Here is a 27,036-nt window from a genome sequence, read left to right on the forward strand (position 1 = left end):
TTAGGGTTTCAGGTTACAAGTAAGTTCAGGTTACAACTAATAGTATGTTTACTTGGCTTACTAGCTACAACCCCAAAGAGACTCAGAGGCCCTGAAAAGCAATCTTTCCTAGTTGTGCCAGAGAACTTTAAGAGTTAATTTGTTACCAAGAATTCTCCAAGTTCTTAGTAACATTAGGCTCCTGCCTTCTCGCTTGTTAAAATCTTATGTGTGTAACTTAGTTTTTCAACCACCTTCGGTGCTTGGCCTATATGCGTATGAAATTAGAACAGTTACATATTGGCAGTATCATTTGAGGACACCCCAGTGGTACATCTAGTTTTTCTTTTTTCCTTCAGGAATTGATGCCAACATAAAGGACAGTTTAGGTAGAACCGTCTTAGACATTCTGAAAGAGCACCCGTCTCAGAAGTCTCTCCAGATTGCAACTCTCTTGCAAGGTAAACAACACCAAATGATGGGTGACTTTGCCTTATAGCCAAGATTAAGTTAAAACCATCACAGTTTTTTAATCTGGGGCTTTGAATTGGTATTTAATTTTGAATTAACTCATTATTTGCGTTTTCCAAGCATGTTTTAGGCAAAATAATGATTCATTAAAATGTTTTCGGTGTATGTTTATTCAGTACTGAGAAGTTTTTGTTTACTGCTTGATATAAAAATGTTTGAAAGGCTCATGTAGTGAATATGGATTATGATTGCTTGAAGTGACTAGGTTGTACAAGTCGGTAATGACTAAATGTTAATTTTCTCTTTCAATAATACCTTCATAATTTTTAGAGGTTTTCTATAATTTTGTCTGATTTCTATGACTATGGAGTAGTTAGGTTTTGTCTCATCACCTTGCACATAAGAGACACTGAAGCTCCAATAGACTTTATATTTTTGCATATTCATATTTCTCTCCGGCCCTAAGTGGCAAACAGAGTACACGAATGCTAAATTGGCAAGAGCCAAAGTGTGCTGGCTGGAAGTATGCCAGCTATTCCTTATTAGGGGTGTAGATTGGTCACAGGTGCAATAGTGCAATAGTGGGGAGAGGCAGTGCAGTGCCATCCATTAACAGTCGGGAAACTGGAGAACAGCATTTTTGTAAGAATTAAAACCAGGTACGGGTATGGAATGTAGATAAAGGCGGGAAGTTTAGGCCCTCATAATTTTGTTGTCAATAAAGCAGCTAATTGCAAATCAGAACACCTACAGGGGATTGAGAGAATCCAAGCGTGACTTTTCATATTAGTTTAAATGGAATTGAATTGGATGAAAGGTAAAGAGAAAAGTGGTATACCTTGTTTTCAATCTGTCTTCTACCCTCAAGGCCCTTGTGTTTTAGGTTACACTTTTGCCTTGAATGAAACTTTAAAAAAACCATGAAGTTTGTGTATATTTTATCTTTCAGAGAAAGTAAAATAAAATTTTCTTACAGAAATGGAACAAGCTATATTTTAGAATTTTTAAACATATTAAACTGGTTCAATGTGATAAAAATATTCTGTAGGAACAAACTGTCTGCTCTCTTAAAGGCCAAAGGTGATTTAGGTGTGCCAGCTTGCATTGGGGCATATTAGGACATCTTTGACTGTTTTCTATCATTGGGAAATACCTTATATTCTTTTCCTTTTTGGATGTCAAGTCACTGTGCTCTTTAAATGTAATATAAAGGTTGGTATTGAAATAAAGCCAATTTATCATAGCTGTAATTGCATATCACAAGTTTTTGTAAGAGTGCTACCCAACTTACATAGTCGCTGCATGCCTCAGAAATTTCTAGGATAAAGTTCTGCAGGATTGCTTTCTTTGCCTTGTAGACTTGATTGTCCTTTGATCTAATCTGCTCTAATGGGGCGGGGACACAACTGGCTGAGTCTACAGTGCAAACTTTCATAAGTGGATCCTTACGAAGCAGATTCCTTATGAGCAAAGAATACAGTCGAAGGAACCCAGGGGGAGGAGATCTGATTTCCTTCATTAGAAGGCTACAAACAGCCCTACACAGGCTGGATTCTGTGGGTGTATCACAGGTGTCTTCTTTGGATCTCATATATTTTATCAGCACTGTTTCCATAAGGACCCAAATTAGCTGTCAAAAACAAAAACAAAAACAAAAACAAAAACAAACAACAACAACAAAGCAACCAAACCAAACCAAACCAAACCAAAAAAAAAAAAAACAAAAAAAAACAAAAAAAAAAAACCAGCATTGTAGCCGAATCTTCAGAATTTTGGCATCTGTGAAAGTACAGGCTTCCATCCTATGTAAGTGTGGAGCTTTTACACGGAACACCTGCTCTCTTTCTAAACATGTTCTGTGCATGGCCTGTTCTCCCTGAGCCATCAAGGCTGCATATTCTTTGACATTTATCACTGCATTCGGTGTAGTTTTCCTGACGATGAAGATGGAAGTGGCTTTTGTTCATGTCCTCTTCCTATCTGGCTATCACGCATTAGTGGGACAAGTTAATAACATCCCTCTTCTAAGTTGCTGTTTTTAAGTAGAGTTGGGTGTGGTGGTACATGCCTGTAACGTCAGAACTCATGCAGCTAACACCAGCAGGCTCACGAGCTCAAGGCTAGCCTGGGCTAAATGAGTTCCTGTCTCAAATCGCAAACAGAACAGCAACACTCCAACCCTACCACATCACAGACCCGTACAAACTGAGTTAGTAATAGTGAGCTATTACTAGCTTTTGTAAGGATTAAACATTCTGTCAAACATTTAAAATATGTTACTATTATTATGTCTAAAACAAACAAACAAACAAACAAAAAGAAAAATACAAAGGAGAAAAAGCTAGAGGTAGGTGGCATGCAGGACAGTATTTCAAGAGTAATAGGAATGAATGTTTTTTCTGCATATAGATAAAAATTAGTTTGAGAATTATGCCTGTCTTTAAGCTCACAACACCACTGTTCACCCCATTTTATTCACTTCTGTTCTCTAAGCAGTTGGTTGTATTAATCTGAAGTGGACGTCTCTGTTTCAGTGATGGGATCTAGTCATAGCATTTTGGGGGAACTTTAAATTGTCAACTAGAAAACACTGACCAAGATTAAGTAGGCCTTTATGTCTTCAGTGGAAGTGTTTATCTTTAAGGAAACACTGTTTTAATCAAATGTTTTATTAAGTTAATAGCTTATCATCCATTTTTAAAGTTTTTTTTTCATTTCCTTTTCTTCCTTTTAAGAACTTAGGATATATTGTGGCAATTACTGATTTTTTAGTTTTTATTTTTTTGTTTTTTGAGACAGGGTCTCTCTGTGTAGCCTTGGCTGTCCTGGACTCACTTTGTAGACGAGTCTGGCCTTGAATTCACAGAGATCTGCCTGCCTCTGCCTCTCGGGTGCTGGGATTAAAGGTGTGTGCCACCACGCCCGGCTCCAGCTGCTCAAGTGTATAACCTCTGAAATGTCTGTTCACAGAGTATTTGGAAGGCACAGGGAGGCCGGCAGCTCTGGAAGAGCATGCGCAGGAAGATACAACCCCAGAAGCACACCGTTCATCCCCTGCAGAGTCTCCGTCCCAAAAGACTAAAAGTGAGTAGCTGAGTAAAGCCCTGAAACACCAGACCTCTGCTGACATTTGTCAAAAGTGCATAAGAAGGGCTGATGCCAGTAGAAATTTTAATTCTAGTTATTTGTGGTTTATATGTTGTGTTTTATATGTTTATATAATCAACATTAGAGACAGTTCCTGCTGCTTGTTTGGGATTATCATGGTATGGACATAGGGATTGCACACGGCACTGACATAGGGATTGCACACGGCACTGACATAGGGCTCGCACACAGCACTGACGTAGGGATTGCACACGGCATTGACATAGGGATTGCACATGACACTGACATGGGGACTGCACATGGCACTGACATGGGGACTGCACATGGCACTGACATGGGGACTGCACATGGCACTGACATGGGGACTGCACATGGCACTGACATAGGGATTACACATGGCACCAACAAGGGTTGCACACGGCACTGACATAGGGCTTGCATATGGCACCAACATATGGATTGCACACGACACTGACATAGAGATTGCATATGACACTGACATAGGGATTACACATGACACTGACATGGGACTGCACATGGCACTGACATGGGGACTGCACATGGCACTGACATGGGGACTGCACATGGCACTGACATGGGGACTGCACATGGCACTGACATAGGGATTACACATGGCACCAACAAGGGTTGCACACGGTGCTGACATAGGGATTGCATACAGCGCTGACATAGGGATTGCACACGGCACTGACATAGGGATTGCACACGGCACTGACATAGGGATTACACATGTCACCGACATAGGGATTGCACACGGCACCGACATACGGATTACACATGGCACCGACATAGGGATTGCACATGGCGCTGACCTAGGGATTGCACACAGCCCTGACATAGGACAGTGAGCAAAGTAGCTAACATTCCCTGCTGTAATAAAGTTCATATGGATTTAGAAACGTGATATTGTCACAAATCTATTTTCTCTAGCTTTATGAGGTATATTTCACAAATAATCTTATATTTGTAGCATATAATGAGAGGTTTTGACACACGCGCAGTGTGAACTGATTGTCACATCCAAACTAATTAACAAATGTGTCACTTTGCATAATTACAACATTTTGGTGGTAAAAACAGTTATCAAATATCTTGGGAGAATGCAAGGATACAGTACAGAGGTTTTAACCATGTTTCCTGCACTGTACATTAGGATTCCTGAGTTTTTTCATTCTCTCTTTACCGAAACTGTGAGCTGTCTCCCCCAGTTCCTTCCTGCTGCATCTGCCAGCCACAGTTCCGTTGTCTGCCTTTATATGTTAGCCTTTTTATACTGCACATGTGAGATTGTGCAGCATTTATTTATTTCACCTTCATTTTGCTCATCAAAACAACCTCCAGTTTCAACACTGTTTTCTCAAAAGAAAGGGTGTCCTTCTTTGTTTTTGTGTGTGTGCATGTTTGGTTTTTTTTCCAAGACAGGGTCTCTCTGTGTAGCCTTGGCTGTCCTGAACTCACTTTGTAGACCAGGCTGGCCTTGAACTCACAGAGATCCACCTGCCTCTGCCTCCCAAGTGCTGGGATTAAAAGTGTGCGCCACCAGGGTGTCCTTCTTTTAAGCACTCACAGTGGTTTATTACCCATTCGTATTTTCCCCTATCTATCCATCCAGTGAGGGACTCTTAATTTTTCCTCATATTTTAGCCATCCTAAACAGGGTTTCAGTTAAAATGGGGATACATGTGTTTCTGTTCAAGATGGTGATTTGATTTACTGGAGGTACACATTAGGAATAGATTGCTGGTATGGAGGAACTCTCAAGTTCTTTTCTACAACGGCCTGTACATTCCCCCAACAGCATACAAGATAGTCTTTCCCCGTCGCCTCACCAGCTCGTGCTTTCTTTCATCATTTTGATAATAGCCATGAGACATGAGATCTCTTTGTGGTTTTAGTTCCTAGTTCCCTGATTTTCAGTGGCGTTGCACATTGTTTTTATGTTTCTGTTTGACAACCGTCTTTCTTTCTTTCTTTCTTTTTTTTTTTTTTTTTTTTTGAGAAATAAAAGTTTAGGTGCTTAGCCTGTTTGTTAATTTAAGTTATTTGATTTCATTTGGTTATCGAGTTGAGTTCTTTGTGTATTTTGAACTTGTCTGATCTGTGATTTGTAAATACTCTCTTCCATCTGGTAGGCTGCCTGTACACTGTGGACTGTTTGGTTGCTCCACAGAAAGATTTCTAGCTTGGAAAAGCAACACTCACCAATCTTGGTTTATTGTCCTATGCTTCTGGTCTCTATAAAAGCAGTTTTCAGACAGAGGTCAGGAAGCTTTATGATTTTTTTTTCCTGAGGATTTTATGGTTTTCCTCATTAAAGTCTTAATAAAATTTCAGCTGGTGAATGCATACGGTGTGAGATAAAATTTGTAATTTCTCTATACACATATGCTCAGTAATCCAGCATCTTCTAGTTTTATTAAAGATATATTTATTTATTATGTATATAGTGCTCTGTCTGCAAGTACACCTGCAGGCCAGAAGAGGGCACCAGATCTCATTATAGATGGTTGTGAGCCACATGTGCTTGCTGGGAATTGAACCCAGGACCTCTGAAAGAACAGCCAATGCTCTTAACCACTGAGCCATCTCTGCAGCGCCCCAGCATCCTCTATCAAAAAGGCTTGTCCTTTCTATGTTGTAGGTTCCTGGCATTATTGCTCGGAAGTGACAATAATAAAAGCTAGTGAACTGTCATAAAAACAAGATACATAAATCATGTTTTAAAAAAAACAGAAATAAACTTAAGGTCTACGGTTACCTCATCTTAAATAAAATTTTAATTTATAACAAAACAGTAAAATTTGTATTGTAATTGCTGGAATTAATCTTCAGAATAGATTGTAAGTACAGAGTACTTTTTTGAATCTGTCAAAAAATTCATGTTTACTATAAGATATTTATGTTTTGACAGGTGATGAAATTATCTATTCCTCCTGTTTTCTTTTTCTTATATATCACAATTCTGATTATCTAAATAATTAATTGTTTAAAGAAGTTAATAGTGTATTTGTTGAAAACAGGAAATACATATCTAAGATTATTTTAATTTTGTTAATGAGTAATTAGATTCTGTCAGTGAAGTAAAATTAAAAAAAAAATCTAAGGCCAAGTGACTGTTAGTGGCCAAGCGCTGGCCTCTCATTGTAAGGCTCTGAGTTCGATTCCCGTGCTGCCACAAAAGAAAACCCCTGTAACAACTGGAGCTGTAGAAGCTATTTACCATCCGTAATTAAACTTTTAACACTGATTTCTGTTTTGACAAAGAATATCTATAGTCAAAGTTGGAGCCTCCTTCATCTATTAGTGTGTTCATGTTGCTTCTGCCAGATGTTTCTAAGTACCTGTTGTGATCTGTCTTTTGTCAGCACAGCGGCCTCATTTATGTAATTAAGCATTACACCTTAGTAATACTATTTCTTGCAGCGTCTGAAAAAAGAATTGTTTTCTTGCAGGTGAAACTGTCACTGGAGAGCTATCAAAACTCTTGGATGAAATAAAGCTCTGCCAAGAAAAGGACTATTCCTTTGAAGACTTGTGTCACACTCTGTCAGACCACTACTTAGATAATTTGAGCAAGATTTCAGAGGAAGAACTTGGGAAAAATGGAAGCCAGAGTGTAGTAAGTAAGGGGGGGACAAAGATGCCCGCGTCTGTCTTTCCAGTTCAGTGCGTTCCCCCCCGCTGGCCCCCCCATGGCATGGGATTTGTTGATTGATTAGGTCATCAAATTCAGTGGTGATCAGATGTCAGTGTCCCTGTTAGTCTGTTGCTGCTGTCCGTTGGTTTGCTCACTCTGTGGTGTGTGCCGGGGAAGAAATGCTGGGTAAGGACTGAGGGTGTAGCTCAGTGGTTAGAGCATTTGACTGCCCTGCAGTCCTTTGATAAAAACACTTAATAGTTTCTGATGGTGTCGCTGCTGTTAGAGCTCCTTTTGTGACATGGAAGCTGCAGTTTCTTTGAACATGGAGGATATTTAATTTAACTCAGCACAATTATCTTAACTCTTGAGGAAAAAACATGTTTTTTTTTTGTTTGTTTGTTTGTTTTGTTTTGTTTTGGCTGTCCTCTCCATATTCTCTGTAAGACCTTCTTCAGAACAGAAATAGGGTCAAACCTTGTGTATAGTTCTTCGGTTATCCTAACAGCCATGGTGGGACATCTCAGCTTTCATGTCACCATAATAATAGATGACCCGGGATTCTCATCGGTGACCTCAGAATCTAGAGTATGAGTTACATATTCTTGCCCATTACAGGTTTCCATACCAACAATAGAAAGGAAAATTGGAATTAATCAGTTTGAAATTATGAGTTCTAACCTACCTTTGACCTGTGAAGGAAGGAATTCACAGAAACATTGTTTTTGGTGTAAACTATTTACTCACTCTTAGGATGTAGTTTGTTAGAGCAGTGTTGCACTTTACTTGAGAGTGCACCATGTGACAGCCCGTGATAAGTATGTCATATTATTTTGAAAATTCAAAAATAATTCTAAGTATGGTATCTATCCATATTGGGAACATGCACTTCATTTAGTTCCTTAAAGCGAGGCGTGACACTTTCTCCACAAAGCCCCTGCCGACCTAGTTCAGTGGCTAAACTTACCTCCTAGGCCTACTTTTTTAGTTGTTGTTCCATTTTTTTTTTGTACTGTCAATTACTGTCCTCCCTTCAGTTCATGATGAGTATCTTGAGTAATTATATATGCATTGCACCAAAATCTATTAATTAGATATTTATAGCAGTCAGCATAAAATTTTCTTTTAAATATCTAAAACAGACATGAGCTATCTGCAAAGTACAGATTATTGTAGCTTAATATCTTCTGGAGAGTTGATTAGAACTTTAAACATAGTTGTGCCACATAACTAATGTATGATGCCTGGGTTTTTACATCCATCCCTAAAGGTTTTTTTATTAATTGGTGAATTCTAGCTCCCTCCTTCTAAGCCTATAGATTTACACAAAGGCCTAATTTTCTGGATCACTGATTTCTAAGATAATTTTTCTTAAATGTAAAGCATTTCTAATATGTTGTACACACACACACATGTGTATGTATGCACACACAAACACATACACTCTCAGTATGCAAACCATGAGAAAGTTACTGTACTATAAATAAAAAAAATTCAGAACTAGGGAAAAAAAAAACCAGAAGAGAACTTCTACTCTGTATCTTGTGTGCACTGTAGAGTGTGGTAAGAACTGAGTGCCTCAGGGAGCGATGGCAGGGGCTTGTGGCAACGGACGGCACATGTTTTGGAGAGGGTGGCTGTGTTGTTTCTTTAACCGGAGACTGAACAGTGGTAGTAGCAAGAGAGAAATTAATGCTCATAAGTTGAACTTATGTCTTTCAAGCCTTAGCCCAGATATTCCTGCACTCTTTGTTCTAGCGACAAACCATTATAATAGTATTTTTTTGAAACTACTGTTATACAAAATACCAAAGATTCTATGAGATGGAGTAGCACACAGTATACATAGGGTCAAGTAATCCTATATTTTTTTTTTTTTTGTAATAAAATCTACCAAGGAAAAAGATGAAAAAATAAGACCAGAAGGATGAATTAGGTTAGGTGGTGGGTAGTTTGAATATTAGGCTAAGAATTTTGGTATTTGTTCTGTAGGAAATGAAAAAAACATAAGGGATTTTGGGCCGATAAAAGACATCATCAGGACTGGCCCTTCAGAGGATGATTCCGATAGAAACTTGTCGTTACGTTTTAAAAAGTAATCCGATTACACTGACCGTCTCTATAGCCTACATTTAATCTGTGTTCATTCTGTTCTGTCTGATATTTGTTCCCATTTGTTTAAGGATTTTTCCTTGAATATTACTGTGAGTTATCCCCTTGCTATAAACAGCTTAATAAAGTTGGTTGCCTAATACAGGCCGTCACTGCCATGTTTAAAATTATAGGTATATAGATGCCATAGGCAAGAACATAGTTGACTTCAAAGAGTTCAAAACCACCGTCCCAAGAGGCCTTCAGTCATTTTTTTGTAGACAAGACTAGCATATAAATAAAATATGTATATTACGGATTGATACTTAACAGGTGCGTGTTATATCCGATTCCAGTGCTTTGTATGATTTAAACCACTAAGCAATCCTAATAATGGAATTACAAATACAAAAAATGACTCAGCGGGCATTGCCATACCAAGGATGTAAACCAGTGGTTCTCTATCTGGGGGTCGTGACGCCTCTGACAAACCTGCGTCTCCAAAAATATTTACATCACAATTCATAACAGTACCAGAATTACAGTTACGAAGTAGCAAAGAAAACATTTATGATTGTGAGAGTTCAAGCCAACATTGGGAACTTTATTAAAGAGTCACAGGATTAGGAAAGTTGAGAATCACTGTATTTTTAATTTTTATTTTTATTTTAAAATAGCCTTGGTTCACCTGTGGCAGGGCAAACACTAATCCCCTAAACTACTTCCCATAGTGGGGCAGGTATGGAATCCTTGCCCCAATCTCATGCCATCTGCTTCTGATAATTTCTATCAAGCTCCTTCCCATCCAGAACCCCAAATACTTGCTAATGCTCTCTCCATCCGGGCCGAACCCTCCACCCACGCCGGCCGTGTGCTTCTTCCTTTCTCTAACCTTTGGTGTGGCCTCCTCCAGTCTGAGAACCACTGATGTAACCTAAGAACTGGCCTTTTAAATTCTCAGCTGTATTCCTGATAGTAAGTTACCCTGTGGCCAAAGAAACTTTAAAAAGTGAGAGTTCTGAGATGTACAGATGTTCACGGAGGGCTTCCTTGGCGTAGGCTAAGGCTAAAATGGGTCCTGGAGAAGGGGGGGGGGTGATGTGCCCTGGACATGCCTTGAAATGAGTGAATCAGAGAGGTGCACAGCCTCAATAAGCAGTGTGCGCAAATGGAGGGGTCAGAATCCATGTGTAACCCGGGAAGAATGGTTTACCATGACGGCAATAAAAATCAGATGGATAATGATAAAAAACGAACCCCCTGAGGTAGACGCTGCCATTACTTCATGAGAGAGCGAAGGCTCGGAGGTCTCTGATGGCTTTTTCGAAGTGCATACCACTAGAATGCCTGTGTGCACTCGCTGGCTCTGAAGCCGCGATCACATAGCTAAGTCACTCCCTGTGTTATCAGAAACGAGGGCGGGTCGGGAGAATAAACTTGGGGGGAGCTCCCGTGAAGGTGATATTTTGGAAGACAAAGGTGGCAGGTTGTTTCGTGTACTGGGGGCAGACAGTGATACTTACCAATGGCTTTGCCTTAGAGTAACCAGGAAAGGCTTTTTAAAAATAAGTCCTGAAATGTCAGGTACGTAAGTCAAAAATCACTGAGGGAGCTAAGTGGGATGGTGCATGTCTGCTAATGCCAGCGTTTAAGATGATGGAGCAGGAGGATCATATGTTTCAGCCATCTGTGGGGATTTATAACGAACCTGAGGCCAGCCATGGCTAGACAGTAAGACCCTGTTAGGGAAAAAAAACCTGGTGGCTCTGAGCATTTTTTTTTTTTTTTTTTTAAAGAGGTCCTCTGCTGTATTCTAACAGGCACACAGTTGATCTAACAAAAGGAAATCCTTCCAGGACCTTTATAACCCAATTCAGACCTAAAATGAGTGAGAGTCCAACTTAGGTCCTGACAGCAACACACACACACACACACACACACACACACACACACACACACACACACACTTGTAACTTTTTCTTTCTTTTTTGATCTGGAACAAGTCTTGTAGCGGTTAACTTACTTCTTCAGTTCTCTGGCATAACCATTCTTTGTTTAAGTTCTAGATCTAGGGAATATATCCTCTTGAACAAGTTGCCACACATTGTGTAGCTTGAAGACAAGCATTATTCCTCACAGTTCTGGAGGCTGCAGGCAAAGCTGGCACCTGCTAACAGCCCCACCTTCTGGCTTGGGGGTGCCCGTCACTGAGTCACCTGTTTCCCCACAGCACTGAGGACAGAAAGAAAAAGCCAGATCTCAGTTGGCTCTGCGTGCCGGCATTATTCCACAGTGATGGCTATGCACCTGGACACCTCCCAGAGTCCCTTGCGCTCATCACACCTCCCAGAGTCCCTTGCTTTACCCTCACCAGGGTTGGTATATCAGTATGTGTATCAGGGCGGAACAAACTTTCTTCTTACCGCGAAGGTTTTTAGTTGATCATGAAAGGCAATTCAAATTATACTCTGACAACAGTCCAGACTTACAATTATTTTTGTACCATATCAAAGCCTTAAGTGTAACTTTAATGTTTGCTATTTATATCTCTAGCAATACGACGAACAACCAGTTTGACTGCAATTTAGTTTTAAGATCTCAATTATCTGACTTGTTCATTTTAGTGCTGTGTGTAAGTTAAAAAGTAATTAGGGAATTAAGGAATAAAAGGAAAATATGTTCTGGGACTTCATATCATCCATAAATGTATTTTACACGTTAGGGATGTAGCTTGAATTCAAGACTATTTTAGCTTTTATTCTTAGTGCAATGCAAACGTCATTTCCTTTTTTCCTCCAATAGAGGGCACTCTGGTTCAGGAGTTTAAGTCACAGAATCAGCTATGTTATGTAAGAACCTTTAGTTCTTTAATCAGAGATGTTTGATTTGATTAGAATAATTTTAACTATTATAAATGAATGAAAAAAATAGGTTCCTATTATTATTAATCTTAGGGGTTTTGCATTTTATTTAAAGACCAGCTTGAGTTAAAATTATATTTTACCTTGCCTACATTTTAAACAAAAAGTTAATCTGTTCTGAATGCTCTTATAATATGCATGTTAGACCATTTTCCAGGTTGAATCAGAACATTATGTAACTTAGGATATGAATTTTAAAGAAATATCACCATATTCATTACCAACTCATGAAGTTTGTATGTCTGAAAGACTATAAAGTGATCCAAAGATTCTTATATTGTTTTCATTTATTTTCTTAAGCCCTATTTTCATTTATCTAAACAACAGCCATAGTTCTTAAATGTGAATATGCCAGGCTGTAGGAATTCCATTGTCATAGGAAAATTATAGCAGAGTGAATCAGGCAAATATTTCTCTTAGATTTAAATTAAAAAAGCTACCAGGCCACAGAGGAAGAGGATGCAGGCAGCCCTGATGAGACTTGATAGGCTGGGGTCAGTTGGTAGGGGAGGAGGGCTCCCCCTCTCTGAGGATTAGGGGTGGGACCTGGGGGAAGAGGGAGGGAGAATGGGACCGGGAGGAGATGAGGGAGGGGCCTGCAATCAAGATGTAAAGTGAATAAATTAAAAAGTTAAATAAAAAAGCATTATTGCTTCATTAGCCTATGTTTAAAAGCAATAAATAAAACAATTGAAGGAAGAAATGTTTTATTCTTTTTTTTTTTTTCTTCTGAGGGAAAATCTGGACACAGTGGCATCCGGTGCTCCCTGTTTGTCCAGGGCTGTCCTGGCATGGTTTGTGTAATGTTACTCAGCCAGCATACATCACTATTTCGTCATTATTTCACTTACATTTCTACTGCGAAATCTTCAACTACACATCAGATTCTGAAGTGCGAGCTGTGTTATTAGATTGCCTAAAAGCCGAATGCTGGTCCTGGGTCCATGACTCAGTTGGTAAAGAGCTTGAGACATGAACATGAAGACCTGAGTTTAGTCCCCCGCACATGCATGAGTGGACACACACACCTGCACATGCATGAGTGGACACACACCTACACATGCATGAGCGGGCACACACACCTACACATGCATGAGTGGACACACACACACCTGCACATGCATGAGTGGACACACACACACCTGCACATGCATGAGTGGACACACACCTACATATGCATGAGTGGACACACACACACCTGCACATGCATGAGTGGACACACACACACCTGCACATGCATGAGTGGACACACACACACCTGCACATGCATGAGTGGACACACACCTACATATGCATGAGTGGACACACACACACCTGCACATGCATGAGTGGACACACACACACCTGCACATGCATGAGTGGACACACACACACCTACACATGCATGAGCGGGTACACACACCTGCACATGCATGAGTGGACACACACACACCTACACATGCATGAGCGGGCACACACACCTGCACATACATGAGTGGACACACACCTACACATGCATGAGCGGGCACACACACCTGCACATGCATGAGTGGACACACACCTACACATGCATGAGCGGGCACACACACCTGCACATGCATGAGCGGGCACACACACCTACACATGCATGAGCGGGCACACACACCTACACATGCATGAGTGGACACACACACACCTACACATGCATGAGCGGGCACACACACCTGCACATGCATGAGTGGACACACACCTACACATGCATGAGCGGGCACACACACCTGCACATGCATGAGCGGGCACACACACCTACACATGCATGAGCGGGCACACACACCTGCACATGCATGAGTGGACACACACACACCTACACATGCATGAGCGGGCACACACACCTGCACATGCATGAGTGGGCACACACACACCTGCACATGCATGAGTGGGCACACACACACACCTGCACATGCAGGAGTGGGCACACACACCTGGTGGCTTCAGTGAACCCTAGAAATATCTCATTAAGTGCAAAGTCTCAGTAAGATGGACCACTCAGTCTTGACTTTTCATCTGCGTTCACTCTCCTTCATCTGTATATAATTTTTTCTCATACCATCTTCACTTATTGAAACCATTCTTTATAATACATCTTGTGATCCTTCTATATTACTATTTCTTATTTATAAATCTGTTATGTAAATTCTATAGTATTCTTTATATTATTCGTATATAAGTCTTCTGTTTTGGTTTGGTTTTGTAAGATGCTTGAACATTGGGAAACTATTAATTTATATCTGTGTCCTTATCATAGGTACTCATATGCTTCATAAATATTTGTTGAATTAAGCCTGTTATAGGCATGAAGAAGTATCTTTGATATCTGATTTTGGTATACACTTGTAAGTAGAATTTTTTTTTTTTTTGAGTAATGAATGGCTTGCAAGTTTGCATTAAAAATAACATGAAATAGTTAAATTACATCATTGACCTCTTCACAGTATTAACTCATCAGTGTCCTAGGTCAAGTCATATTTCATGCAGTTACATATAACTCAGTGAACCTTACATTATAAATACTTTATTAAATCCTCAATAACATATACATTACTATAAGAACATATGACTATGTTTCATTATTTATATTGCTAATCTCGAGTTCCTCACTATATTCTGAGTCATTTTGTGCTATTTTTGAAGTACTTTTCAGGTAGTCAGCATCATCCTGCTTTTTTTCCCTAACTTGGGTGTTTTTGTGTGTGTGTGTGTGTGTGTGTGTGTGTGTGTGTGTGTGTGTTGCGATGTACCTCACTGTATTATTGTGTATCTTCTTTCTCACTCTGTCACCTAGGCTAGTCCCAAACTCACAGCAGTTCTCCCGCCCCACCCTGCTGGGTGCTGGGACCACAGGAAGGAGGCAACGTGCCCAGTATTGCTTGTTTAAAACATCGGATACTAAACCATCTCTGAATATTACCAACACCCCATTAAGGTATCCAAGCCAGGCATGGTATCACACACCTTTAATCCCAGCACTTGGGAGGCAGAGGAAGGCAGATCTTTGTGAGTTCAAGGCCAACCTGGTCTACAAAGCTAGTCCAGGACAGCCAAGGCTACCCAGAGAGACCCTGTCTCAGAAAAAAAAAGTATCTAAATACAAACCCAAAACTCCCCAAAATGCTTTAAATTTTTGTATTTTTAAATTTTATGACGTTTTTCAATGTTAATTTGTATATTTTGCCACCAATTTTTGTTTACAGTTTTCTTCTCTCTAATCTGTGACTTGGTTTTAAGCGTCCAAGTCAGCTATTATGATGTTCCTAAAAAAATCAATACTTTCTTCACTTGCTATAATTGTCATGTTTTCTTGAAAGTTTAGTGATAATTGAACCTTTTTAAAACTGCACCTTTTAGATAATGACCATCTTCATTTTTGACTACTTTGACGACTTTAAGCTACCTTTCACAGTTACTTTGTTCATTTGCTACCACACACACTATTTGTAATTCTGTTTCAAGGTGCACATTATAGGGAATTCTTAGTGTGGTTTTTGGAATGAAGGCCTCGGACAGCTTGCCATTATGAAAGAATCTCATTTACCTGCCTGACAGGGAGGGAGGTCGGAACTGAACCCAGGCTGAAACACCTGTCACTGTGATAATCACTTACTGTTCTGTCCAGGGATATGATTCTCACCTTGAAGAGAAAATTAATTTCAGTAGAATAGTAGACAGACAACCCAGAAAAAATTGATGAAATTGCTCTTGCTTTCAGTGCGTTTTATCAGAAGACCATTTAACCCATGACTAAAGAATATTGGAATTCACTCAGTGAATAACAGCTGAAGATTTGGGATTTACTGGGGTGGAATTGAAGTCAGTAATGGCAATGGAAAAAAGTAACTGTGTAGTGTGGTTCAATCCTGGGCTTATATTTTAAAAAGTAACTGTTACCAGCTTGGTAGTGTGGGCAGCATGCGTCTTTATTCCCAGGCAGAGGCAGGTGGATCTCTGAGTTCGAGGCTAGCCTGGTCTACAGAGTGAGTTCCAAGACATCCAGGGTTACACAGAAGAAACCCTGTCTTGACAGAGCAAAAAACTAAAATGCAACTCACCCCAACCCAACCCAAAACCAACCCAACCCAACCCAACCCAACCCAAACCAGCTCAACCCAACCCAACCCAACCCAAACCAACTCAACTCAACCCAACCCAACCCAACCCAAAACCCAGACGTAACTGTTATCACTAGCTTTGCTGGAGTTCTTATTTCTACCATATACATTTTAAAATTAATTAATTTTACATCCCTACTGCATTTTCCCCTCCCTGATCCTCAACCCCTCTCCTCTCCCCCACCCACTCCTCTGTTTCTATTCAGAAAAGGGCAGCCACTCATGGATATCAGCTAGCCCTGGCATATCAAGTTACAGTAAGAAGACTAGCCACATCCTCTCCTATTAAGGCTAGATGAGGCCTCCCAGAAGAAGGAGAGGATCCCCAAAGCAGGCAGCAGAGTCAGAGACAGCCCCTGCTCCAGCTGTTAGGAGTCCCCTATGAAGACCAAGCTACACAACTGCAATATATACCACATGTATTCTTTAGAATCTCAAATTTTTGATTGTCTATACCAGTGGTTCTCAACCTTCCTAATGTTGTGACGCTGTGACCCTTTAATGCAGTTCCTCATCTTGTGGTTACTTTGTAATGGTAAATTTGCTACTGCTATGAATTGTAAAGTAAATATCTGTGTTTTCCAATGGTTTTAGGGAGACCCCTGTGAAAAAGTCAGTAGACTTCCCTCCAAAAGGGTCACGACCCACAGGTTGAGAAGCACCGGTTTATACTTTCACAACAGTTCCATTCAGTTGCCAGCTTGAAGTCCATACTGTCAGCTAATTAATAATGAGAATCAAAATTTTAATTTATTCAGAAGATGAGTATTCAAGAAAATAATTGGGGCTGGAGAGATGGCTCAGAGGTTAGGAGCACTGACTGCTCTTCCAGAGGTCCTGAGTTCAATTCCCAGCAACCACATGGTGGCTCACAAATATCTATAATGTGATCTGATGCCCTCTTCTGGCCTGCAGGTGTACATGCAGTCAGAGCACTGTATACATAATAATTTATTTTTTAAAGAAAAGAAAAATGATTGTGGCAGGAAGTGAAAAGGTCTAAAATGAGCAAAGAGGGAACCAGAAGGAAGCGCGTGTCAGGAAAGTGGACGCCATCTGTTTTCAGAATAGACGTGTCAGTTTTTTTTTTTTTTTTTTTTTGAAAAGTTAAAAATTCCTTAATTTTTTATTCCTGGTACCACTACCACAATTTACAGGGCAATATACCTGATGTAATGAAACCAAAAGAAAGACAAAGCTACAACAGATAAAAGACCTCAGGAACGTACATCTAATTGACACTACACTGCATTAATTAATAGCTGCACTTTTTGCAGACTGTGGCTATGACGTCCTGAACAAGAAGGGTTTCCTGTTTAAGCTGCAGTAACTTTTCTGACTATGGATCATCGCTCCTTCTGTGGCAGATTTTTACAGCTCCTCTAATGCATTTGGGACGACTGTCTCAAAGTCACCTGCAGCTTTCCTGACAACTCCTCGCTCTCTCTCCTGCTAAGAACTGTAGCCTTTTTCTGTTTTGTTTTTGTTTTTAAAACCTTCTGCTACCATATCCACCACTTCCACCACCAGATCCATAGCCACCACCATAGGGACTGCCTGAGCTTCTTCCACCAAAACTGCCCCCCTTCATGGGGTCATAATTTGACTGCTGTTGTCCGCTATAATTTCCAAAGTCATTATAGTTCCCACCACCATCGTAGTTACCTCCACCAAAATTTCCTCCTTCACTGTAACCATCATATCCTCCTCCTCCTCCACCATATCCACCACCTTGGTTTCCATAGCCTGGTCCACCACCACCATAGCCTCCTCTACTACTGTAACCAGGACCTCCACCATAGTTGCCACCGTCACCTCCAAATCCACTATATCCACCATCACCACCTCCGTAACTACCTCTGCTGCCACCACCTCCACCACCATAGCCTCCTCTTCCACCAAAGTTTCCACCTCAACCAAAGTTACCTCCACCACCTCCAAAGTTTCCACCACGACCCATAAAATTGCCAGATCCACCTCCATGACCTCTCTGTGATCCAGCAGACTGCATCTCTTGTTTAGAAAGAGCCTTTTTCACTTCACAGTTACGCCCATTAATAGTGTGGTATTTCTGAACAACAATTTTATCAACTGTGTCATGATCATCAAAAGTTACAAAAGCAAATCCTCTCTTTTTTCCACTCTGTCTGTCTTCCATAACTTCTATGGTTTCAATCTTGCCATACTTTTCAAAGTAGTCTCTCAGATTATATTCTTCTGTATCTTCTTTAATACCACCAACAAAAGTTTTCTTCACCGTTAAATGGGGACCAGGCTTTACAGAATCCTCTCTAGAAACAGCTCTCTTTGGTTCCACCACACGCCCATCAACCTTGTGTGGCCGAGCACACATTGCAGCGTCCACCTCTTCAACACAAGAGTAGGTCACAAAACCAAAGCCTCTGGATCGTTTTGTTTGGGGATCTCTCATTACCACATAGTCTGTAAGTGTGCCCCATTTCTCAAAATGCTCTCTTAAGCTATCTGTGGTTTCAAAGCTCAGACCACCAATAAACAGCTTCCTCAGCTGTTCTGGTTCCTTTGGATGATGGCCCTCCATTTTGAGACCGGACTCGCCTCTTCCAACTCGAGTTCAATATGATGTGTCAGGTTTTATACGGGCTCCTATAGTCCACACTATGTTGTGGAACTTCCTGCCTTTCAGCCTTGATAAGGATGCCCACTGTGGCCTTGGTTCTGTAAACTCACTCTTATGTAGCTGAGGCCACTTTCCTATCTCCACTATCACACACGATGCCGTCATCACTCTCGAGTTCTCTACTGATATGAATTTATGATTTGGAGGTTCATGCGGAACACAGAAAACAGGAACTTTCATTGAAATTGAAGGAGGCTTGTGTTTAATTCCTAATTCTTTAGATAAAGGTTTCCTTTGTTGTCAGATTTTTTTTTTTTTTTTTAATCTGAAAGTGGTGATCCTAAGAGCTGCTCTCGAGTCTGTTCTGAAATAGAGGTGACTCATTAAGAGCACTTCACTGAGCCAGGAGCTGTGTCACACATCTTTAATCACAGCACTCAGGAGGCAGAGGCAGGCGGATCTCTGAGTTCGAGGCCAGCCTGGTCTACAAAGTGAGTCCAGGATAGCCAAGGCTACACAGAGAAACCCTATCTTGAAAAAAAAATAGAAACAAAAGAAACAAACCAAACTTTAGAAAATTACCTCAGAGAGGTTCCTACCACAGAGGAACAAATGATAACTTATTATTAGTGCTTTATCTATTCAGTCATTTCTGTGTATTTTTCTATGTGTCATCAGAATGCACCGCACTTTAGCTGGCTTTCCTGTCTGCCTTAGCTCCTCATTGTTTCCTAGTAAGATGTACTTTCTTGCTTACAGTCTGCTCATCTCTCACTCTGAGATAGTGTTTTCAGAAAGTCTTCCTCATGTCAGCGTTCTGCATCAGTGTCTGAGGGTGAATTATTTTTAATAAATTCCTTGGGTAGTTTTTCAATTCTGTGCACTGCAGTAGAATAGTTTTAAGTGTTGGTTTTATGGACAGTCAGGTGCGGGGCCTCACTTTCCTCTCCCCCTCATGCTTTTTGAGTTTCAGTGGTGTGGTATATTTAGTTACCCTCGTGAGTTCCATCTTTCTCTTACTCCTCCCTGTCTCATCCTTCCCTGTTCCAGCCACTTTCAGATAAAACTCTATAAAGATTATGTGAGGAATCCACCAACGGCATTTTAATTTTCTCATCTTTTCCAGGTGTCCGTCGCCATTCTATGATTTGGTAAGGTCTTAGTAACTATTTATTTAAATTAATGGATGGTTTGCGCAGCTACTCTTATCTTTTGGTTTCTGTCTTCCTTCTCATCCATCCTGCTGTATTTGATAAGAATTGCTTTGCTTTGTCCTCTCACAGGTATAGTCCTTAAGATGCTGAGCAGAGTAAAGCCAGCCTGGTTTTCTCCAATGCTGTGTATTGAACTCAGGCTTGACGCTCAGCTTTAGCCTAATCTTAAAAGTTTGCATGGGCTCCTTAGCTCCCTTTTATGAGAGATAAGCAGAGTACCCAGTGAGGACTCAAGAAGAATGATGCTCACAGAAGTCGGGGTGCTTCGTGTTTATATTTGTTTAAGTATTTCCAGAGTATATGACCAACACATTGCAGACAATGCAGACAACGTGTGTGTGTGTGTGTGTGTGTGTGTGTGTGTGTGTGTGTGTGTATATGTACAGGGAGGAAGGGGAAGTGGAGGAGAGGGAAAGAAAACACACAGCATTATCAGGGGGCACCTGTATCTTTGCCCTGAAGCTTCAGGGTCCCTAATTTTCTTTTAGTTTTTGGAAGATGACACCTTCTAATTTTGAGATGCCGAAACATAGAAGAGTTCGTCATTTTATAGATACAGCAATGGCACAGTTAAAAGCATTAAGATATTCTATATTCATAGATCCACTGTAGGAAAGAATATTTCAAAAAGTTTTCCTTGTCTTTAAAGCAGATTTGTACTGTGCTCTCTGCACAAGCCCAGAAGCATAGTTACTTAACATAGAGGTTCTAACCCCACAGAGTGGTGAGATAGGGTAAGGGCAATATGGTGTGGTTGTCTTGGTGAAGTTTCTAGAGCAAACCTCTTTGGAGAAGCTACAATTTGAAGGAAGGTGTATTGTCCCCAACATGGAGACAATATGCAGATGCAAGGAATTTGGATTTTTTTAAGGAAGGAGGATTTATTCTGCCTCTTGTGGTGGACTGACTATTGTATTTGGGTCTGTGCTGAGGCACCGGAGCATGGTGGGCATGTGGGGCAGAAGAAACTGCTCATCACATGTCTGCAGAACAAGAAAGCGAGAGATATAAAGGGTCCAGGATGCAGTATTTACCCCAAGGGCCTAGTGCTCTCCCCATGACTTGATTTTCTCTCACTAGGCCCTACCTCTTCATATCATCACAGTCTATAGGGAAAACAAGACTTAACACATGGGCCTTTGAATAAAATTCAGGACTGGACTATTAGAAAAGTGGAAGGCTCCAGCCATATTAAGCATCAGGAAAAGAAATTTTGAAACATAACGAAATGTTTTTCCTGAGTCCAAAAAACAAAAACCAAAACAAAACAAAACACTTAGTATGTTTAAGTGTGAGGTGGAAGCCCCTGACTTAGGCTAAAGTTTAGGGACCTAGTCAGAGAATAGAATACAGTGGCATGAAAGATCCTGTCTCAAAAAAGCAAGGTGGAGAGGCATGGGGGAGCTAAGGTTGACCTCTGACCTCCTCACGCACAGATACAGAATTAGAAGGTCATGTGGAGTCAAATTGATGCGATTTCTCTCTCCTCTCACCTTCCGTTCCTTCTCTATCCTTTCCTCCCTCCCTCTCCTATTCACCATTTCCCCTCCGTGTCTCCCTCCAACATGAGTGCTCCCCAATGCCCCCTACCTCCCTTCAGTATTCTGAGCAGCTACAGCGACAGACCTGAGCTGCCAGGCTTCACCGAAGGCTTTTAATCAGGGAGTCGGTATGGTTTGGTTCATGAGGGCGATGTGGAAACATTTGCCCCTCCTCAGATTGGCTGCCGACTCTAATGTCAGTTAACCTCTGCACACTATTTAGCTACCTGCCTCTTCTTATCTATCTACTGTGCGTCAAGATTGACCCCAGGCCTCCAATTAGGAACAACAGTTCACAAGCCCGACGTCCTAACTGTCACTGAAACTGGAGTTTATCCATCAGTGTGGACGAGAATATAGGTGGTCATAAAATGGTGTGGTCAGCGTTGTGGCAAGAGAAATGCAGGCGTCGTTAAATGCACGGGGGAAGGTTAAGTGTCAGTCTCGTTTCCCACTGCTGTGTGACAGGCAACTTGACAAAAGCAACTTAAGAGAGAAAGGGCTCATTCTAGCTCACAGTTTAGGGCGCACCACGGCGTGGAAGTCATGCCAGCAGTGGCTTGGGGCAGGTTCCTTTATTATATCCACAGTTGGAAGCAGAGGGTAATGAACACTTGAGCACAGTCCCCTGGAACCGTGCTGCCCACACGCAGGGCTAAGTAGTATTTCATTGTGTAAATGTGCTATATTTTTTTTTTTCCTATCCATTCTTCAGGTGAGGGAAATCTGGGTTGTACCCAATTTCTGGCTATTATGAATAAAGCTGCTATGAACATAGTTGGGCAAGTGCCTTTGTGGTATGGTGGAGCATCTTTTGGGTATATGCCCAAGAACAGTATAGTTGGGTTGTGAGGTAGGACTATTCCCAGTTTTCTGAGAAAGTGCCAGATTGATTCCCAAAGTGGTTGTATGAGTTTGCACTCCCACCAGCAATGAAGGAGTGTCCCCCTTTCTCCACATCCTCATCAGCATGTGCTATCACATGAGTTTTTGATCTTAGACATTCTGAGGGATGTAATATGCAATCTCATTGTCGTTTTGATTTGCATTTCCCTGATGCCTAAGGATATTAAACATTTCTTTAAGTGCTTCTCAGCCATTAGAGATTCCTCTGTCAAGAATTTTCTGTTTAGCACTGTACACCATTTTTAATTGGGTTATTTGGTTTGTTGATGTCTGATTTCTTGATTTCATTATATATTTTGATTATCAGCCCTCTGTCAGAAGTGGAGCTAGTGAAAATATTTTCTCATCTGACTGGCGGCCATTTTACCTTACTGATGGTGTCATTTGCCTTACAGAAGCTTTTCCATTCCATGATATCCCATTTATTAATTGTTGATCTTAGTACCTGAGCTGTTGGTGTTCTTTTCAGGAAATTGTCTCCTGTGCCACTGCATTCAAGGCTCCTCCCACTTTCTCTTCTATTAGTTTTAGTGTATCTGGTTTTATGTTGAGGTCTTTGATTCACTTGGACTTGAGCTTTATGCTGGGTGATACATATGGATCTATTTGCATTCTTCTGCATGCTGACATCCAGTTAGATCATTTGTTGAAGATGATTTTTTTTCTATTGTGTGATTTTGGATTCCTTGTTCAAAAATCAAGAGTCCATAGGTGTGTAGATTTATTCCGAGTCTTTGACTTGGTTCAGTTGATCACTCTGTCTGCTTTATGCCAATACCATGTAGATTTTTTATTAGTGTTGCTCTGTAGTGCAGCTTGAAATCAGGGATATTGATACTTCCAGAAGTTCTTTTATTGTACAGGATTGTTTTTAACTATTCTGTGTTTTTGTTTTTCCATACGAAGCTGAGTATTGTTCTTTCTGTAAGTATCATGTTGTAATTTTAATGGGAATTGTGATGAATCTATAGATTGCTTTTTGATAAGATGGCCATTTTTACTGTGTTAATCCTACTGACCCATGAGCATGGGAGATTTTCCTGTCATCTTGTATCTTCTTGATTTTGCTTTTTTCAGAGATTTGAAGTTCTTGTCATACAGATCTTTCACTTGCTTGGTTAGTGTTATACCCATATATTTTATATTATTTGTAGCTATAGTGAAGGGTGTTGTTTGCCTAATTTTTTTCTCAGCCCATTTATTCTTATAGAAGGGCTATTGATTTTTTGAGCTAATTTTTAAAGTAGCAACTTTGCTGAAGGTATTTATCAGCTGTAGGAGTTCTCTGGTAGAATATTTTTTGTCACTTATGTATACTTACATATCATCTGTGAATAGCAATACTTTCTTCCTTTACAATTTGTTTCTCCTTGATCTCTTTTAGATGTCTTACTGCTCCAGCCATTACTTCAAGTACTATATTTAATAAATATGAGGAGAGTGGGAGGCCTTGTCTTGTGCCTGCTTTCAGTGGAATTACTTTAAGTTTCTTTTCATTTAATTTGATGTTGGCTATAGGCTTGCTGTATATTGCCTTTATTTATTGTGTTTAGGTATCACTGATCTGTCCAAGACTTCTAACATGATGGGGTGTTGGATTTTTGTCAAAGGCCTTTTCAGCATCTAATGAGATGATCATGTGGCTTTTAACTTTCAGTTTGTTTATATGGTGGATGACGTTGATGGATTTTCCTATGTTGAACCATTCTTACATTTCTGGGATGAAGCCTATTTGATTATGGTAGATGATGTTTTTGATGTGTTTGTTTTGTGAGTTTGTTTGTGAGTATTTTATTGAGGAATTTTGCCTCAATGTTCATAAAGGAAATTGGTCTGCAATTCTTTTTCTTTGGTGTATCTTTGTGTGGTTTAGTTATCATGGTGACTGTGGCCTCATAGAATGTGTTTGGCAATATTCCTTCCATTTCTATTTCGTGGGATAGTTTGAAGAGATTTGGTATTAGCTCTTCTTGGAACGTCTGGTGGAATTCTATGCTAAAACTATCTGGCCCCTGGGATTTTGTTTTTCAGTTGGGAGATTTTTAATGACTGCTTCTATTTCCTTAGGTGCTATAGGGCTATTTAAATTGTTTACCTGATTTTCATTTAACTTTGGTAAGTGGCATTTATCAAGAAAATTGTCCATTTTATTAAAAATTCCCAGTTTTGCGGAGTACATGCTTTTGAAATAAGACCTAGAGGATTATTTGGATTTCTTCAGTGTCTGTTGTAATATCCCCCTTTTCATTTCTGACTTTGTTAACTTGGATATTCCCTCTCTCTGCCTTCCAATTTGGCTAAGGGTTTGTTTATCTTGATGATTTTCTCAAGGAACCAGCTCTTGCTTTCATTGATTCTCTGTACTCTTCTCTTTGTTTATAAGTTACTGATTTCAGCACAAAGTTTGATTATTTCCTGCTGTCTACTTCTCTTTGGTGTGTTTGTTTCTTTATGTTCCAGAGCTTTGAGGTGTGCTGTTAGGTTGCTGGTATAAGAGCTCTTCAGTTTCTTTATGAAGGCAGTTAGTGCTATGAACTTTCCTCTTAGCACTGCTTTCATTGTGTCCCATAAGTTTGGGTAGGGTGTTGCTTCATTTTTGTTGAACTTCAGGAAGTCTTTAATTTCTTTTTCTTTTCTTTTCCTTTCTTTTCTTTTTTAAATTTCATTCCTTACCAAGTAGCCATTGAGTAAAGAGTTTTTCAGTTTCCATGAGGTTATAAGATTTTTGTTGTTTCCTTTCTTGTTGATTACATGGTGATCTGACAAAACAAAAGGGGTTTAATTCAATTTTCTGTTGTAGGTTGAGGCCTGCTTTGTGACCCATTATCTAGCCAATTTTGGAGACGATTTCATGGGGTGCCAAGAAGAAGGATATGTTTTTGTTTTTGGGTGGAATGTTCTACAGATATCTGTTCGGGCCATTTGATTCATAACATCTGTTAGTTTCATTATTTCTCTGTTTAGTCTGTCTTGATGGCCTGTACATTGGCGAGAGTCAGGTCTCCCACTGTTAATGTGTGGTGTTTGATGTGTGATTTAAATGTTTAATAATGTTTCTTTGATGATTGTGGGTACTCCTGTGTTTGGGGCACAGATGTTCAGGATCGAGACATCTTTTTGGTTTATTTTTCCTTTGATGAGTATGAAGTGTACTTCCCCATCTCTTCTGATTAGTTTCGGTTGGAAGTCTATTTTAACAGATAGTAGAATGGCTACTCCAGCTTGCTTCTTGGGTTCATTCGTTTGGAAAACCTTTTTACAGCCCTTTACTCTGAGGTAATGTCTATCTTTGTTGCTGAGGTGTGTTTCTTACATGCAACAGAATGATGGATCCTATTTACATATCCGTTCCACTAGCCTGTGTCTCTGTACTGGGGAGTTAAGACTATTGATTTAGAGAGATATCAATGACCATTGATTGTTAGTTTCTGTTATTTTGATGTTGTTGGTAGTAATAGTAGTAGTAGTAGTAGTGAGGAGGAAGAGGAGGAGGAGGAGTAATTGTTGTTGTGTGTGTTTTTCTTCTTTTGGTTTTGATGCAATGGAGTTATTTATTTCCTGTTTTTTTTTTTTTTTTTTTTTTTTTTTTTTTTTGAGGAGGGAGGGGAGGGGATATAGTTAACCTCCTTGGGATGGAGTTTCCTTCTACTATTTCCTGTAGGGTTGAATTTGTACATAGACATTGTTTAAATTTGTTTTTTTTTTGTAAAGTATCTTTTTTTCCTCCATATTTGGTGATTGAAAATTTTGCTGGGTATAGCAGTATGGGCTTACATCTGTTCTCTCTCTCTCTCTCTCTCTCTCTCTCTCTCTCTCTCTCTCTCTCTCTGTGTGTGTGTGTGTGTGTGTGTGTCTGCGTCTCTGTCTCTCTCTCCATTTATTTATTAATTATTCACTTCACCTCCCAATTATAGCCCCCTCCCTCCTTTCTTCCTGGTCCCACCCCCCCTATTCACTTTTCCCTAAATGGAAGCACCCTTACCTCAGTTCACTAAGTCAAATCAGGACTTAGTGTGTTCTCCTCTTCTGTGGCCTGGCAAGGCAACCCCACCAAAGGGGAGTGAACAAAAAAGAGGGAACTGAGTCTTGGGGTCTGCAAGATGTCTGCCCAGGGCATCTGACGTTTAGAGCCTCTGATGAGAAGTCAGGTGTAATTTTGAAGGCCTGCCTTTATATATTACTTGACCTTTTTTCCTTTCAGCTTTTAATATTCTTTCTTTGTTCTGTACATCTAGTGTTTTGATTATTATGTGGAGGGAGGATTCTTTTCTGGTTCAATATATTTTGTGTTTTGTAAGCTTATTGTATGTTTATAGGCATTTCTTTCTTTAGGTTGGGGAAATTGTCTTCTATGATTTTGTTGAAAATAGTTTTGGGGCCTTGGAGCTGGGAATCTTCTCCTTCTTTTGTTCCTATTATTTTTA

At 40.2% G+C, this 27,036-nt stretch overlaps 2 protein-coding genes across 6 annotated transcripts in view; one reads left to right on the top strand and one right to left on the bottom strand.

Moving 5' to 3' along the window:
* Anks1b (ankyrin repeat and sterile alpha motif domain containing 1B) overlaps positions 1–27,036 on the top strand; it is a 1,021,560-nt gene that overhangs the window by 162,135 nt on the left and 832,389 nt on the right. For all 5 annotated transcript variants that reach the window (XM_051139823.1, XM_051139820.1, XM_051139819.1 and 2 more), the window contains exons 6-8: positions 339–440; positions 3,421–3,534; positions 7,032–7,198. In XM_051139823.1, the coding sequence (XP_050995780.1) occupies positions 339–440; positions 3,421–3,534; positions 7,032–7,198 (383 nt within the window). The remainder of the gene's footprint in view (positions 1–338; positions 441–3,420; positions 3,535–7,031; positions 7,199–27,036) is intronic.
* On the bottom strand, positions 17,836–18,949 carry LOC127183712 (heterogeneous nuclear ribonucleoprotein A3-like). The gene is given in 1 exon segment (XM_051139824.1): positions 17,836–18,949. A coding segment is annotated over 1 exon segment (1,071 nt). The 5' UTR covers positions 18,913–18,949; the 3' UTR covers positions 17,836–17,841.

This window comes from Acomys russatus, chromosome 31, assembly GCF_903995435.1.
Source record: "Acomys russatus chromosome 31, mAcoRus1.1, whole genome shotgun sequence".
Lineage (NCBI taxonomy): Eukaryota > Metazoa > Chordata > Mammalia > Rodentia > Muridae > Acomys > Acomys russatus.